The sequence below is a fragment of the Astatotilapia calliptera genome, chromosome 7 (assembly GCF_900246225.1).
Source record: "Astatotilapia calliptera chromosome 7, fAstCal1.2, whole genome shotgun sequence".
Taxonomy (NCBI): Eukaryota; Metazoa; Chordata; class Actinopteri; order Cichliformes; family Cichlidae; genus Astatotilapia; species Astatotilapia calliptera.
In genome coordinates this window covers 37,744,387-37,759,811 of record NC_039308.1, presented here as the reverse complement: position 1 = coordinate 37,759,811, position 15,425 = coordinate 37,744,387, and the positions used below count along the sequence as shown (strand labels likewise).

Genomic DNA, 15,425 nt, shown 5'->3' with positions numbered 1-15,425 from the left:
TTTGAACCCGACCGTGTTGTGCTGCCAGACACAGATGCACCTGAGGCTGAGCATCTTCTGCTGCTGCCAGATCATGAGCCAGAGTCTGCTGAGCTGTCTGAGTTGGCCATTCTTGGGCCCATGTATCCTGAGCCCAAGTTGACCGTTCCTGAGAATATACTTCCTGTGCCAGCTACACCTGTGACTGTGTTACGTACCTGGCCTCAAGACGTGGTCCGCCTGCACTGCTGGGCATCTGCTAGAAGGCGTCTGTGTCTGCTGCCGGCTTCCAGCCCAGCTTCCTGCCTGCCCTCCTGAGGAGCTCCGTGTCTGCTCCCGGGGCTTCCTGCATCGGCTCCGTCTCTGTTGCTATACACTGCTTCGCTGTCGCCCGGGTATGGCCCCCTGTGCATCTTATGTGCTTGGTTTTTTGTTACTTAATTTTTTTGGACTTTGTAACCCTAGACTATTGAACCCACCATATTAAATCATACTGACCTCATTAAACTAACAGCTGTTCTGGAACTGAAACCTGCCTTCCTGATGGGATAAAGAAAGTGTAAATGAAATAAAATGATGGGAGGAATACAATAAAGTGTTTCTCATCTTATTCAACACTTGCTCCACAGTTTGTGAAACACTCAACAAATGTGATGAAAAGGTGTTGATTAATGATCCTGAACATGGATCTGCTCATTTTTTTATTTCTTTGTTTTTTAATCATCCATCAGCTCTCTGTTCATTTGCACAAAGTTTTCCTGGTTTAAAGGACTAAAAAGGGTGAGTATGCCACAAAGTACCAGTCCCGTTTCCTTTCTTATCTGTTGTTTGACACATTTTGTTTCTACTTTTCATTTGATATCACATCATTTAAAAAAATATCAGACCGGTCTCATCACTTCTAATTCATGTTCTTCTAGAAATGAACAGATGTATTGAATGTGTAAGTGAATGAAGATTTTCCACTAGAAAAACGGAAACACTCCACATCTGGCACAGTTACTAAAAACTAGGTTTTGAAAAAGATTAGATATCAGTTAAAATGCAGTGGCTGGTAAATTTTCAAAGCTGCAACTTTTCTCTGAAGAGTCTCCAAACACACATGCTGCAGACAGGAAATCTATTATTCCGGCTGAAATACATGAGATTCAAATCTGTGCTGACTGTAACAAAAACAGGACAGTTCATTTACATGACGCACAGAAAGATTGCATATTTCTGTGAGGATTTCACTCTTTGCTCAGGCTGTGCATCAAAGAATCACTTTTTTTTAAATAACAGAATCATTTCAACATGTCATTTGCTTCACTTTAAATATGATTAAAGTTTATTTTCAAGGCAAACACACATCATCTGTTTTCACACGACAACAATAATCCTACAGTTAGATGTTACAAACCAGACATGTGACTTCAGATGTCGGTTACACTGTATATCCACACATCTGGATTGGTTGTTGCATATAAAACATTAGCAGAGGATGAGCATGTTCCTGTTATAAGTTTATTTCTATAATAATACATTTCAGATCGCAACATATTTTCCAAAAGTTTTTGCTTCTTGACATAATTTTTCAACATTTAGTTTCATATTAAATTTCCAGGCAAGATACATGTGAACATAACAGAACCATGAATATGAATATAAGAGATTACTTTACTTTATCATCATTAGGTAGTTATTAATCTGCAGTGCATTTATCTAATTATTTCTCTTGTAATTCTACCCCATCTTTCTGTATGGTCATGGGTTAAAACATGCAGGAAAAGAGCTCATTAGATTTAAGATATAAATTATTTTTAGACATGCCAAATGCTTTAGAGTAACACAGACTTTTTTTTAGTCAGTGTGTAGCTATGGATCACAGTCGGGGTTCAGGATGTTCAGGAAATTTCGAAGATTCAGGACATCCAGGATGTCCAGGAGGCTCCTGTTTTGACAGTCCTCACTTTCTTTTGCAAGATTTTTAAAAATGTCTTTTATTCTTTTATCATTAATACACAGTGCACCTCCATGCCTAGTGTACTGGCTTTGGGCTCTGTTTACATCAGCAACACACACCCAGTTATTCTGTGGATCTTTAGCTACACACCACTTGGAATGGTCCTGTGTATTCTTCCATTGACTGAGGCTAGTTTCTATCATTTTGATATTTTCCACTTTGAATTTATTCTTTCTGCAGAAGGATTTATCCCGGCCAGCCTGGCAGCCCCACGTCTGGACGAGCAGATCGCTGCTGACTCTCTGTGAAATAGTGACATAAAGATCTCCACCTGTAATAACAACAGCAACAGCACTGGTGTTACATGGGCTGCCTCAGTGTTCGTATATTAGCATTCACTCTTTAGTCCAGTTATATCAGACTGTGGTTCTGATTTAACTGGATTATTATTTGAACATATGTACACATAGGAATCAAATTCAAACCCACTGAGCAGTTTTCTATTGATCTGCGGTCTAAAAAGAGTCTAAATGGCACACAGACATCTACACAAAAGTCCACATGTGGTTCAGAAATAAACTTTAGCAGACCTTACCTCAGAATTAAATGAGGTTTCATCATTCACACTTGAATATGCTGCAAAGATCATTTTGACCCGGTGGCATTTTCAACTATACATATTATTATTAATATTTCGCAACTTTAAAAAAAATGGTTTATTTATTATACGACAAATTCTGGGATCCGTGCCATAAAAAGGAAAAACAAAAAGTGATATTTATACCCTTCAAAAAAGTAACTGAGTTAGAAGATTCTAAAAGTAATTAATTACTTGAAAAGTAACTATTGCGTTACTTTAAAAAAAAATGTTTAACCCTCTGGGGTCCAGGGTATAATTGGCAATTTTTAACAAATTTTGATGTTTCCTCTAGATTTCACCTTTAAAACTATTTACTTTGTGTTAAGATTCGTTCGACTTGGGTAAGAGAAGAAAGCAGGCCGAGTCCGGGTAGGTGCCAAAAATAGTGATCTTTATTACACACTTTGCGCAGAAGTGTGGGAAGACAACGTACAACAACAATCTCCGCAGGGCGGATGCTTTTTCATTCTTATATTACCCTGATGACGTCAAGTTAAATCTTACTGGAAATGATATCAGTTCTCCACATTCAAAAAGTTCTCCTTATCAATGGCGTGTCCAGCGGGGTGGCCTGGGGGGGGCACAGGCCACCCCCCAAACCAGACTGGCCACCCCAGGTGCCACCCCAAAGGTAAAACAATAAAATTCAATCAAATATCAAATGTCCGATTATATTTTCACGGTGACGCTCAGATATCCGAGTGTAAGTGAATGCAGCATCGCTTCTGCGCTATGCGCATCACGTTAGCAAAGGTAGGAGAGCCAAGCGCGAAAGATGGCACTGCAGGAAACAATTTTTCGGTGAAAGAAAATGAGGACAGAATAAATGTCCCGGTAAGTAATATCAAGTTTGTTGAGTTTAGTAAACTTCGGTGAAATTAGAATACCAAGGAAAAAACACTTAAAGAATTATTGCAGCCGTCGAATATTTCAGACAGTATGCTACTGAGGGCAGCTAACATATAAGAGTTATGAGTTATAAGATATAATCTAAGTCGTAACATTGCTGTATGGAGCTGCAGATTTGGTTGCAGGTTAACATAGCTGGACTGGCCATCGGGCATACCGGGCATATCCCCAGTGACTTGTTTTTTATTTTTTTTGTAATGGCATGAACAATGAGAGGTGGTGGATTGGCCAGATGCAGGTCGATGTGTAGAAATAACTCCGTTGTTTGGTGGTGGCTATGACGGGGCTTCCACAGAGGCAACAGGTGGATGAGGGAAGGGGAGGCAGGAGGAGAGACCCGAAGCAGCCACCAGTCCGAGTGTCAGGTGAACTGAACTTCAGGTAAGAAGTTATGACCTGCAGTCTATCTGGGTCAGATATAAACCAAGTTTAGGTGGAGTTTATTTTCATGTTGCTGACTTTTTACTGTCAGTTGCAATAACTCATACTGCGTTCTAGCCAGTTTGACGGAGTTTTTATACAGCTGGGTGGGTGCTATGATGTTACTGATAGTGAACTTTATTTTATTCATAAGGTTAGTAGAGTTGCCAACGGCTCCTTAAAAAAATGGAATGGTCCCTCATTCAGAGAAAATATTACACGTTTCGTATTGAGCTGAGAAGAGACGCAGTTTGTCCCGGACTTTAGCTAGAATGGAAAAAAGACACAAAGCTGGATTTATTCTGTCTTTATGCTGCACAGCTGCCTCTTCTCTCATTCTCTCCCCCTCTCTCTCCTGTTGCTACTTCAATCATGAAACTGATCAATGATCAGCTGATCGGCTTTTCTCTCTTGTTTATCGCCCACTTTGCGCCAGAAAGAGGAAACCAGCAGATGTCGCGCTAAACAACAGCAGCACGTTTAAGCTTGATCAGCTGTTGTTAGAATGTATTTAATATTAATTTCTAGTATCAGCTGATGTTTGCTGGAGCCACAGCTGTAAAGCTGCTGGTCATGATGTTGGTTTGGATATGTGGTGAGAGGGAAACATGAAGATGAAACCAGGAGATGTCCTTACTGAACCATCAGAGCTGAACAGGTGATGGAGAAACAGGTTTACCTTTTAGGTGACATGAATGAGTTGAAGGGAAGTTATGAACTGTTTCTGAGAGATAAATAACACCAGGATCCTTTTTTATGTAGCTGACAGCTGGTAACTGTGCAGGGGCGGGTCTAGCAAAGTTTTGCCAGGGGGCCAGGTAGGGCATTAACAGGGAAAGGGGGGCACAAAGAAATACTTTTCTTTCTTATTCTCATTTAAAATATCTAGTTTTTATTAAATAATTATCTAAATCTTACAACCAAAGTTTTTATCTGACGTAAAATGTATAGAAATCATACATATACCAACAAGACTGTACATCACTGTCACAACAGGGTTTGTTTTCAGTCAAAGTCTTTATGGCTTTACTACCTGGTGGGTCGGTCTGTAGTAAAAATGCCCAATTTTTTTGTCCCAGTCCAGCCCTGCAGGTTAATACTGGCAGTGTCACCATGCCAGCTGACTGTATTTTATCATCAGCCAGTGTTGTTCTTTATCAATATTAGCAAAGTTTACGATAAGGCAGCATAGAAAGTATTTACTTGCTTTCAGGTTTTATTCAAATGTTAGTCTTTTCAGTTGTTTCCCCACTTTTTTCCTGTTTCAAAATCAAACACCAGTTTGTGAGAAGATTATCTTCTTTTTTTAACAGGCAGATAAAGTTTTGCATTGGCATTGGCTAATTTGTCAATTGTTTGTTACAAATGTTCGTATTTTAATTTTCAAAAATGTTTTTGCCCAAAACATATGTGCACTATATGTCAGTAAAAATACTATGCAAATATTGCTGTCCTTGAATGCTGAGTAAACACTGACAAAGCACTGATTGTATCTCTTGTACTTTATCAACGCAGTATCTAAAAACTTTGCACCGTAGTGGTTAAAATCTCATTCTAATAAGAGTTAAAAGTGCATTTGGTTATTAGGTTTATAGGATTATTGAATTATGGTTAAGGGTTGGTAGAATTTTTTTTTAAACATTATCTGCCAATTAAATCTGCCACCCTTCTCCAAATCTGTGCCCCTACCTGGCCCCCCCAACAAAAATTTTCTAGACACGCCACTGCTCCTTATATAGACATCAGATGCTACCTTATGTAACCACGGTAACTTCTGACCCCACTTCCGCCAGTCCCTTTATTGTGGCGGGAATGAATCCTGTATAAGTTCCGGGTCAATCAGCTGCATGTCCCTGCTCCTCTGGCTGCTGTTGTCCCTGTGGTTGGCGTACTTGTCAGATATCGACAAATTTTGCACTACAGGCCAGTTGACAGCGTGCAATAACCCGGCCGATTCATTCATCTTTACACTACCTCACACTCGACTCAACGGTGAGTTATTTGTTTGTTTTGTTTTGTCACAATTAATGTACATGCGGAGCCGCGATCGCACATCCTACAATGCCGGTAAGCTAATGCTAGGCTAGCGACAGTAAGTGCAATTACTAGTGTCATCTATTGAATATTGTTGTTTTTGTTTATTCCATTATGGCCGAATGTTGACTTAACGTATCTAGAGTTGAACGAGTGATTTGATTTTTGTAGTTTTGTCCGTTTTGGATGTTTTTTGTTACTTTTCTGATGAAATGCCGAAATGGCCTATGAGATTTTGCATTGAGTTAAATTCCATTTACATTATTGAATCTGTTGCGCAACACCTGTGATTAAATGAGTTTTGTAAATATATTTGATTAACTTTGGATAATATTTATTAGCTTTAACGCTGATATACTTTGATGGGACCCATGAGAATGTCTTTCTAGAATAGTATTTAGAATGACATTCATTATAAGAGATGATGGTTTATTGATTGTTGTATGAAACGTGGCATTGATTACTTGACTTTGTTATTTATGGATTTATGTATTTATTTTGTCACAGCAGTAGAATGCTGTTTCATTTTCTTCTGTGAATGATAATTTCTGTTTTTTGACCTTGTGTAGGTCAGGTTTTTTTTGTTCTCCCGCGATCAGCCCTGATCAGCGCGAGATGGCGAGCCACCCGACCACCGCTACGTTGCGGTAGGAATTGTGAACCTATGGACTGAATCACAAATTGTTGACACATGACCTATCACAGGTCCATGGAACTAAACTAAATCACATACTGGACTACACCTCATCCCACCTCCTTTTGGAACCTACTAAGCTGTTTTGTATTGTCAACATTATTTTTGTTTGTGATATATATGCATATGTTTTTATTTCTTTTGTACATCCGTCTATACACTTCTCATAACAAACATAATATATATATATATTTGAGCTCTACTTTCGTTTCCTGTGTTTTATTCACACCCTCAGGCTCCATAGTCGAATCTTATTCTGATAGCTCATTGTCTATGAGGCTGCAGTCAGGCGCCCTGGTCCTTTAACCGCGTTACACTTAGAGACAAACAAGTGTGTGATATGTTGTGTATTTTGTGAAATTGTGTATCCAAGTAGAGAGGATGTCCTAAGACGACCCCCCTGTGTTAATAAGTGTGTGTGAACGTGCGTGTGTTACATGACTCTCTGTGCATGTTGGTGTAGGCCTGACTACGTGCAAAACTGAATGTAGAAGGCCCAGCTGGACCCACCAGTTCAGACGGTGATACAATGCTGTGGATTCCATTTGAGACTGATTAAAAGATGATAATATGCATACATTAATCTTTACTCAGATTACCATAGATATACTTCAGAGATTATGCTGTCATCAGATTCAACAATGATAAATGATTGATCACTGATAGTTCTGATTATAAACTGTCACCATAGGAATACAAAATAAAATATCTCTTGTCCACATTTGCCTTGTTTGGTATCATCCTTTTCAGCACAACCTCAGGTGTCTGAATTTATAGTTATGTTTTCATTTTGACATACTGTATTAACACAATTGATCTAAAATCAGACAAAAAACATAAAATCCAAGTGGAAAAAGTTATATTTTTCACTGTAACAACCACAAACATGTTTAATGAATCATATTTCATAAAACAGCAAACAGCAGCACTCATGCGATTGTTTTGCCCCCTTAGCTCCAGGTGTTGTGCCAAAAGTGATCGGGCAGAAAGTGATTGCCGCCCACGGAAGCATGAAGCTGCTTAAAGCTATAGCGCCCAGATTACTTACAGCTACTTCCGTGCAACTGATATAAGGTGCGGTAAGCTGAACACAGCTTCAACCGTCTGTTTGTTGGAAAATAGTAACACGACCGTACCGCATTTTCTTGTTAGTAACGGTAACGGCGTTGTAACGATAGGAATAGTAAATAGTTAGATTACGCGTTACTGAAAAATGTAACGCCAGTACTTGTAACGCCGTTATTCCCATCACTGCTTGAACTATTGTTATTTATTAAACATGCAGATGTCTCACCGTAATCAGGACCTTGGATTTTTTTTGCGATGCTGTAAAAGTTGACCCTTTTATTCGAGTTCAGTTCCTGAAAATGATCATCTGGAGGAACATGAACCTTGTTTACAACATCCAGTAGTTCTGTGTGAAAGTCTCCTGGAATACGATGGTCAAACGGGAAAGCTCGAATATACTGCAGATGTTTACCTAAAAAAAAACAGCCCCACATTAAAGTGCATCATTCATTACACTAATAAAATATAACCACACTATGAATATGAAAGGTTCTGTGAATACGTTACCAATTTTATCAAACTGTTCATAGCGAAATGTTACACAGATAAATGTCTGTGCATTTTTTACTCCAGTTGAAGGCCAGAATGAATTTTCATCTTTTGCACAAGGAAACTTTGGTGTGCTGTGCAGGAGCCAGATTCCAGTTCCACTTTTATCCACAAGCAGAACTCCTGGAAAAAAATGTGATATATCGTAGTCAACTGAAACAGAACCTACAGAACAATTTTTGCTAAACAGGTGATCAACAAATTCCAGACTGAAAACAAAACAAAAAAAATTTGTGTGTTTTCAAAGACACAAGCACCTTGTAATACTAACAGTTAATGTAGCTATTTAGACAATGGCATAACTTTAGTAGTTTTGCCTGTGTACATCACCAAAGTGGATTTTGAGTCAAACAATTAAGATATGGTAGACAGACCTTCAGTTTTAATTCGAAGGGTTTGATGAGCAATGGTAGTAATTTTCATATATAGTTCCCCATTTTCAGTTCAAAAATAACTGGACAATTATTGACAAGCTAATTTGTCATTTAATGACACGAGTGTAGAATCTGTATTTCGAAGCTGCCAACTGGAATGAGGTCCAAGGAATGTCAATAAAAGCAAAGGAGACTTTAAAGTGGGCAAAACTCATTCTTAATAGAATGAATATAAAGGCTAGTGTCATGTTTCGGCTGTGTGGCAGGCAGGGATTGGACCCAAACGCAAACTCACTGGAGACAGGATTGAACTCAAAGGGCAGCTTTTATTGCTGAACACAAAAACTCTACAAAATCTAAACTGGGAAGACTAACAAATCACACAGGGAGCTACAGGTAGAAACACACAGCATGAGGGAGACTACAACACTGACAAAGAGAAACATAGGGCTTAAATACACAGAGGGATAACGAGGGAATGAGGCACAGAAGGAGAGCACAGCTGGGAGTAATCAGGCTGGACGAGACAAGGGAAGCAAAACTAGAAACACTCACATGAGACATGGACCTTCAAAGTAAAACAGGAAACACACTGACTGAACTCTAAACATGCAAACTTAACAGCAACTGAGAAGACAGACTATAGGGACCAGAAACATGGTACAAAGAGGTCACAGTAGACACAACATTGAACACAGGGAAGCCATATTACAAAGCCAAAGAACTAAACCTATGATAACCATAACTGAAATCTAGGGAAACAAGAAACAGTACAACAAAGGACTCAAAACATAATCCATAATATAAAAACACGAGATCTCTTCAAAATAAAACAGGAAACATGAGAGGCAGACATGACAACATAAGACAACAGACATGAAACACACGAAGGGCAAGGGAGACTTCACAGGGGTTGAAAACACAAGGGGGAGCTAATAAGCAAATGAACATAGGAAACCTAATAAGCTTAAACATACACTATAAACATCAAAAGAACTAAAACTCAAAACACTGGGTCATAAGACCCAGGATCGTGACAGCTAGTTCAGCAGCACCAAAAGATTTGAAACACCACACAGGACGAATAAAGTGCATGATCACAGAATTATTTCTGTGGTTAAGAAACCTTTTTTTTAATATCATCTAACTGAGTCAAAAACACTCTGAACGAGTTACAGCTGCACAATAGAGATTGAAAATGTGACATCATTTTGGGGTAAAACCGCAAAGGATTGCAGGTACGAGTGGCAAGCGGTACTAGCGCACGCAGGCTTTCACAAGAAAACAGTCACACAGCGATAAAAAGAAACACAAAGAATGGCAAGAAGCTGTTGTTTTATTAACTGCAATAGCTGGTCGCATGACAGCCACGGGAAGTCGACGGGTAAAGAGATCGGTTTATATCGGATTCCATCGTGGAAGAAAAATTGTTCAAGCCATGTTTACGAAGTAACAGAGAGCCGACGGATGCCCTGGATCACAGCCGTTCGAAGACCAAATATAACGTCCCAGAACACCCCAGCTCACATGTTAGTCTGCTCCAAGCATTTCCACAAAGGTAAGTCTTCTGTTGTAGTTATTACGTAATTTATCATAACATATTTGTTGATATAGGCTACAAATAAGTCTTATATTGATTTGAATTGAATTCGTTGCGCTATGCTGCTTTGTTTACTGTGGCTTTGCGGGCTGTTTGTTGTGTTTTGTAGGAAAACCAGCCTACAAAAGGCTGGAATGCGATCCAGACTGGGCACCCTCTATCAACCTGGGTCATACCGAGTTTAAAGCTGCTACCACAGCCAGATTTGATCGGTTAAGAGAGAGAGCGATATCAAAACAGCCACGAAAAGTCCCGCATATATGTGCCCAAGGGTTGTATTGAAGTGTAAAAAGTATAATATTATTTTATGCCATGTTATACCCCTAATTAAAGACTGTGAATTATTATGTAGTTTTAGTTTGCATTATTCTCCTTTTGCCCCCTGGTAGGGTCTCCCATGGCAAATTGGTCCTGGGTGAGGGACCAGACAAAGAGCGATTCAGAAGACCCTATGAAAAAGACATCGAGGGAACAGTTTACCCTGCCCGGGATAGGGTTACCGGGGCCTCGCCCTGGAGCCAGGCCCGGGGAGGGTGCCCGAGGGCGAGCGTCTGGTGGCCGGGCCTTAGTCCATGGGGCCCGGCCGGGCACAGCCCGAAGAGGAGACATGGGCCCATCCTCCCGCAGGCCCACCACCCGCAGGAGGCGCCATAGGGGTCGGGTGCATTGTGTGTCGGGTGGCGGCCAGGAGCGGAGGCCCTGGCGGACTGACCCCCGGCTGCCAAGACTGGCAATAGGGACATGGAATGTCACCTCTCTGGTGGGGAAGGAGCCTGAGTTAGTGCGTGAGGTTGAGAGGTACCGGCTAGATATAGTCGGGCTCACCTCTACGCATGGCTTGGGCTCTGGAACCAGTCTCCTGGAGAGGGGCTGGACTCTGTCTCAGTCTGGAGTTGCCCCTGGTGAGAGGCGGCGGGCTGGGGTGGGTATTCTAATATCCCCTCGGCTTGCTGCCGGTTCGTTGGGGTTTTTCCCGGTGGACGAGAGGGTTTGTTCCCTGCGCCTTAGGGTCGGGGAACGGGTCCTGACTGTCATCTGTGCTTATGCGCCGAGTGGCAGTTCAGAGTACCCAGCCTTCTTAGAGTCCCTGGGGGGGGGTGCTGGAAGGTGCTCCACCTGGAGACTCTGTTGTCCTGCTGGGAGACTTCAATGCTCACGTGGGTAACGACAGCGAGACCTGGAGGGGCGTGATTGGGAGGAACGGCCTCCCTGATCTGAACCCGAGCGGTGCTTTGTTATTGGACTTCTGTGCTAATCACAGTTTGGCCATAACGAACACCCTGTTCGAACATAAGAGCGTCCATAAGTGCACGTGGCACCAGGATGCTCTAGGCCGTAGGTCGATGATCGATTTTGTAATCGTATCACCAGACCTGCGACCATATGTTCTGGACACTCGGGTAAAGAGAGGGGCTGAGCTGTCAACTGATCACCACCTGGTGGTGAGTTGGATCAGGTGGCGGGGGAGGACACTGGACAGACCTGGTGCACCTAAACGCGTAGTGAGGGTGTGCTGGGAACGTCTAGCAGAGGCCCCAGTCCGCGAGATCTTCAACGCAAACCTCCGGCAGAGCTTCGACAGCATTCCGAGGGAGACTGGGGACATCGAGTCCGAATGGACCATGTTCAGCGTCTCCATTGCCGAAGCTGCTGCATTGAGCTGCGGCCGCAGGGTGGTTGGTGCCTGCCGTGGTGGTAATCCCCGAACCAAATGGTGGACACCAGAGGTGAAGGGAGCCACCAGGCTGAAGAAGGAGTCCTATCGGGCTTGGTTAGCCTGTGGGACTCCGGAGGCAGCCGACAGGTATCGACAGGCCAAGCGGAATGCGGCTCGGGCAGTGGCTGAAGCAAAAACTCGGGTGTGGGAGGAGTTCGGAGAGGCCATGGAAAAAGACTTTCGGACTGCCTCGAAGAGATTCTGGCAAACCGTCAGGCGTCTCAGGAGGGGAAAGCGGTGCTCTACCTGCGCTGTGTATAGTGCTGGCGGAGCGCTGTTGACGTCGACTGAGAAAATTGTCAGGCGGTGGAAGGAATACTTCGAGGACCTCCTTAATCCCACTGACACGTCTTCCGAGGAGGAAGCAGAGTCTGGGGATGAGGGGAATGACCCGCCAATTTCCGGGGGCGAGGTCACTGAGGCAGTTAAACAACTCCTTGGTGGCAGAGCCCCTGGTGTTGATGAGGTCCGCCCCGAGTTCCTGAAGGCTCTGGACGTTGTAGGGCTGTCCTGGTTGACACGCCTTTGCAATGTTGCGTGGAGATCAGGGGCAGTACCTGTGGACTGGCAGACCGGGGTGGTGGTCCCCATCTTTAAGAAGGGGGACCGGAGGGTGTGTTCCAACTACAGGGGGATCACACTCCTCAGCCTCCCTGGGAAAGTCTATGCCAGGGTGCTGGAAAGGAGAGTTCGTCCGCTAGTCGAACCTCGGATACAGGAGGAACAATGCGGTTTTCGTCCTGGTCGCGGAACACTGGACCAGCTCTTTATCCTCTCGAGGATACTTGAGGGTGCATGGGAGTTTGCCCAACCAGTCTACATGTGTTTTGTGGACTTGGAGAAGGCATTCGACCGTGTCCCTCGGGGTGTCCTGTGGGAGGTGCTGCGGGAGTATGCGGTGTCTGGCCCATTGCTACGGGCCATTCGATCCCTATACAACCGTTGCAAGAGCTTGGTTCGCATTGCCGGCAATAAGTCGGACTCGTTCCCGGTGGGTGATGGGCTCCGCCAGGGCTGCCCTTTGTCTCCGGTTCTGTTCATAATTTTTATGGACAGGATTTCTAGGCGCAGCCAAGGGGCGGAGGGCTTTCGCTTTGGTGGCCTCAGAATCTCATCTCTGATTTTTGCGGATGATGTGGTTCTGTTGGCTTCATCGGGTGAGGGCCTCCAGCTCGCACTGGAGCGGTTCGCAGCCGAGTGTGAAGCAGCGGGAATGAGGATCAGCACCTCCAAATCTGAGGCCATGGTTCTCAGCCGGAAAAGGGTGGAGTGCCCACTCCGGGTCGGGGATGAGTTCCTGCCCCAAGTGGAGGAGTTCAAGTATCTCGGGGTCTTGTTCGCGAGTGATGGGAGAAGGGAGCCGGAGATCGACAGACGGATTGGGGCTGCAGCTGCAGTAATGCAGACGCTGCACCGGTCCGTCGTGGTGAAGAGGGAGCTGAGTGTAAAAGCGAAGCTCTCAATTTACCGGTCGATCTACGTCCCTACCCTCACCTATGGCCACGAGCTGTGGGTAGTGACCGAAAGAACAAGATCGCGGATACAAGCGGCAGAAATGAGCTTCCTCCGAAGGGTGGCTGGCCTCTCCCTTAGAGATAGGGTGAGAAGTTCGGCCATCCGGGAGGGGCTCAGAGTAGAGCCGCTGCTGCTCCACATCGAAAGGAGTCAGCTGAGGTGGTTCGGGCATCTGACAAGGATGCCCCCTGGGCGCCTCCTGGGTGAGGTGTTCGAGGCATGTCCCACCGGGAGGAGGCCCCGGGGCAGACCCAGGACACGCTGGAGAGATTATATCTCTCGGCTGGCCTGGGAACGCCTTGGTATTCCCCCGGATAAGCTGGAAGAGGTGGCTGGGGAGAGGGAGGTCTGGGCCTCTTTGCTTAGGCTGCTGCCCCCGCGACCCGGCCGCGGATAAAGCGGATGAAAATGGATGGATGGATATTCTCCTGAATTAGAAGAAGTTGATAACTATTGCATTAGTTAAACTGATTTGCATTACATTAAACTGCTGATTTATTGTGAATGAATGATATTGTTTTATGATGCATTATACTGCTGAGTTATAAGAAATACTGTTCGCAGAAAAGTCATCGCCTTATTTGTCTGATTAGAAGAGAACAGAATATGCTGGAGTTTTCTGCCCCATCTCAGCAGGAGCAGATAAACAGGGAGCCAAGGTCGTAGCTTAGGCGCCGTGTGAGAGAAAAGTATGTGAATGTTTAGGCTTTTATGATAAGGTGGGGGCACCAGAGGCTATAAAAGTTTGAGCAATGCTGCACCATTTTGAGATCTGAGGCTGTCTGCATACAGTGTCCATCTCCCACGCGTGTGTTCATTAAAATCATCGTTTGACTCAACCCGGCCGGACTAGTATTGTTATTGTGGTTTTTCTCTTGTCTCCATCCCCAATTTTGAACTCGTAACAGCTTGGGGGCTCGTCCTGAGGTATTGGGGTGGAATTTAAAGGTCTGGACGGTCCGAGGTTGTCGAACGGACAGGCACAAGCCAGTGGTCTGACGTGAGTGGGCATAAGCCGGCTTATCTAAAGGTAAGGCACTACCTGTTGAATTATTTCCAAAGTGTGCCAAATTGGATATGACTAAATTAAAGTCTACTCACTGAAATTACTGGTAGAGGGTCTGTTTTGATTTTGATGAGGATCCGTGTGTGTTATGCAGTTGAAGTTGCTTAAGAGTATTTAGTGAAGTTGAAAAAGTATGAAGGTAATAATGCTGGGTTAGAGTCCCAAGGAATTGAGCTAGAGTCTCAAGTAGTTTGGTAGGGAATTGGTTATGTGTTGTTTTAGAAAATTAGGCCAGAGACTGTTCCAGAAGAAACAGAGGCTGGGATTGGCCGCAAAAAAGTTATCTTTCTTCGGTGAGACCCGTTATGGTAAAATTTTTCAAATTGTGTAGGTGAAAATTATTATAGGACGGCACCAGAAGTTGCTAAGAAGCGCATAGCCCGGGGGTTACGCCCCCTCCTGGCCGTGGACGCGCGGCTTTGACCTGTCGGCGAACAGGGTTAGTTCAGTTTGGCTTATCTGTGGGGTACAGGGCATCCTGAAATAAGCTAGGAGTTAGAGTCTCCTCATCGTTGGAAACGGTGTCATGTGCTTTTTTGGACAAAGTTAAATTGAGTTAGGGATTTTAGAAGTTAGGTCAGAAACTGTTCCAGAAGTAACAGATACTGTTTGATTGATTACAAAAAAGTGAGACTTTCTTCGGTGAGACCCGTTAACTTAAATTTGTCGAAATTGTTAGGTGCTGAATCTGTCAGGCCTGTCAGTGGTTGTAAATATAAGACGTCTTTGTAATATAAAATAATAGAGTTTTGTCTGAGCTTTGTGTGAGACTGTGTGATGTGCAGCTGCAGCGCTGCGAGCTATTTTTAGACTGTGTGTGAACATGCAAATGAGCTGTGAAGCGCACAGAGGACTTTTGTTGCTGTTTAGCGTGTTTTTGAGTTTATAATTATGAGTTGCAAACAATGATACATGCCT

At 43.6% G+C, this 15,425-nt stretch overlaps 1 protein-coding gene across 1 annotated transcript in view; it reads right to left on the bottom strand.

Moving 5' to 3' along the window:
• Positions 1 to 1,278: 1,278 nt before the first annotated feature.
• LOC113026160 (plancitoxin-1-like) overlaps positions 1,279 to 15,425 on the bottom strand; it is a 40,390-nt gene continuing 26,243 nt past the window's right edge. Inside the window, exons 6-8 of the mRNA XM_026174622.1 lie at positions 8,194 to 8,358; positions 7,913 to 8,098; positions 1,279 to 2,252 (exon numbers count right to left, since the gene is read on the bottom strand). Coding sequence (XP_026030407.1) covers positions 1,834 to 2,252; positions 7,913 to 8,098; positions 8,194 to 8,358 — 770 coding nt within the window. The 3' untranslated portion in view covers positions 1,279 to 1,833. The remainder of the gene's footprint in view (positions 2,253 to 7,912; positions 8,099 to 8,193; positions 8,359 to 15,425) is intronic.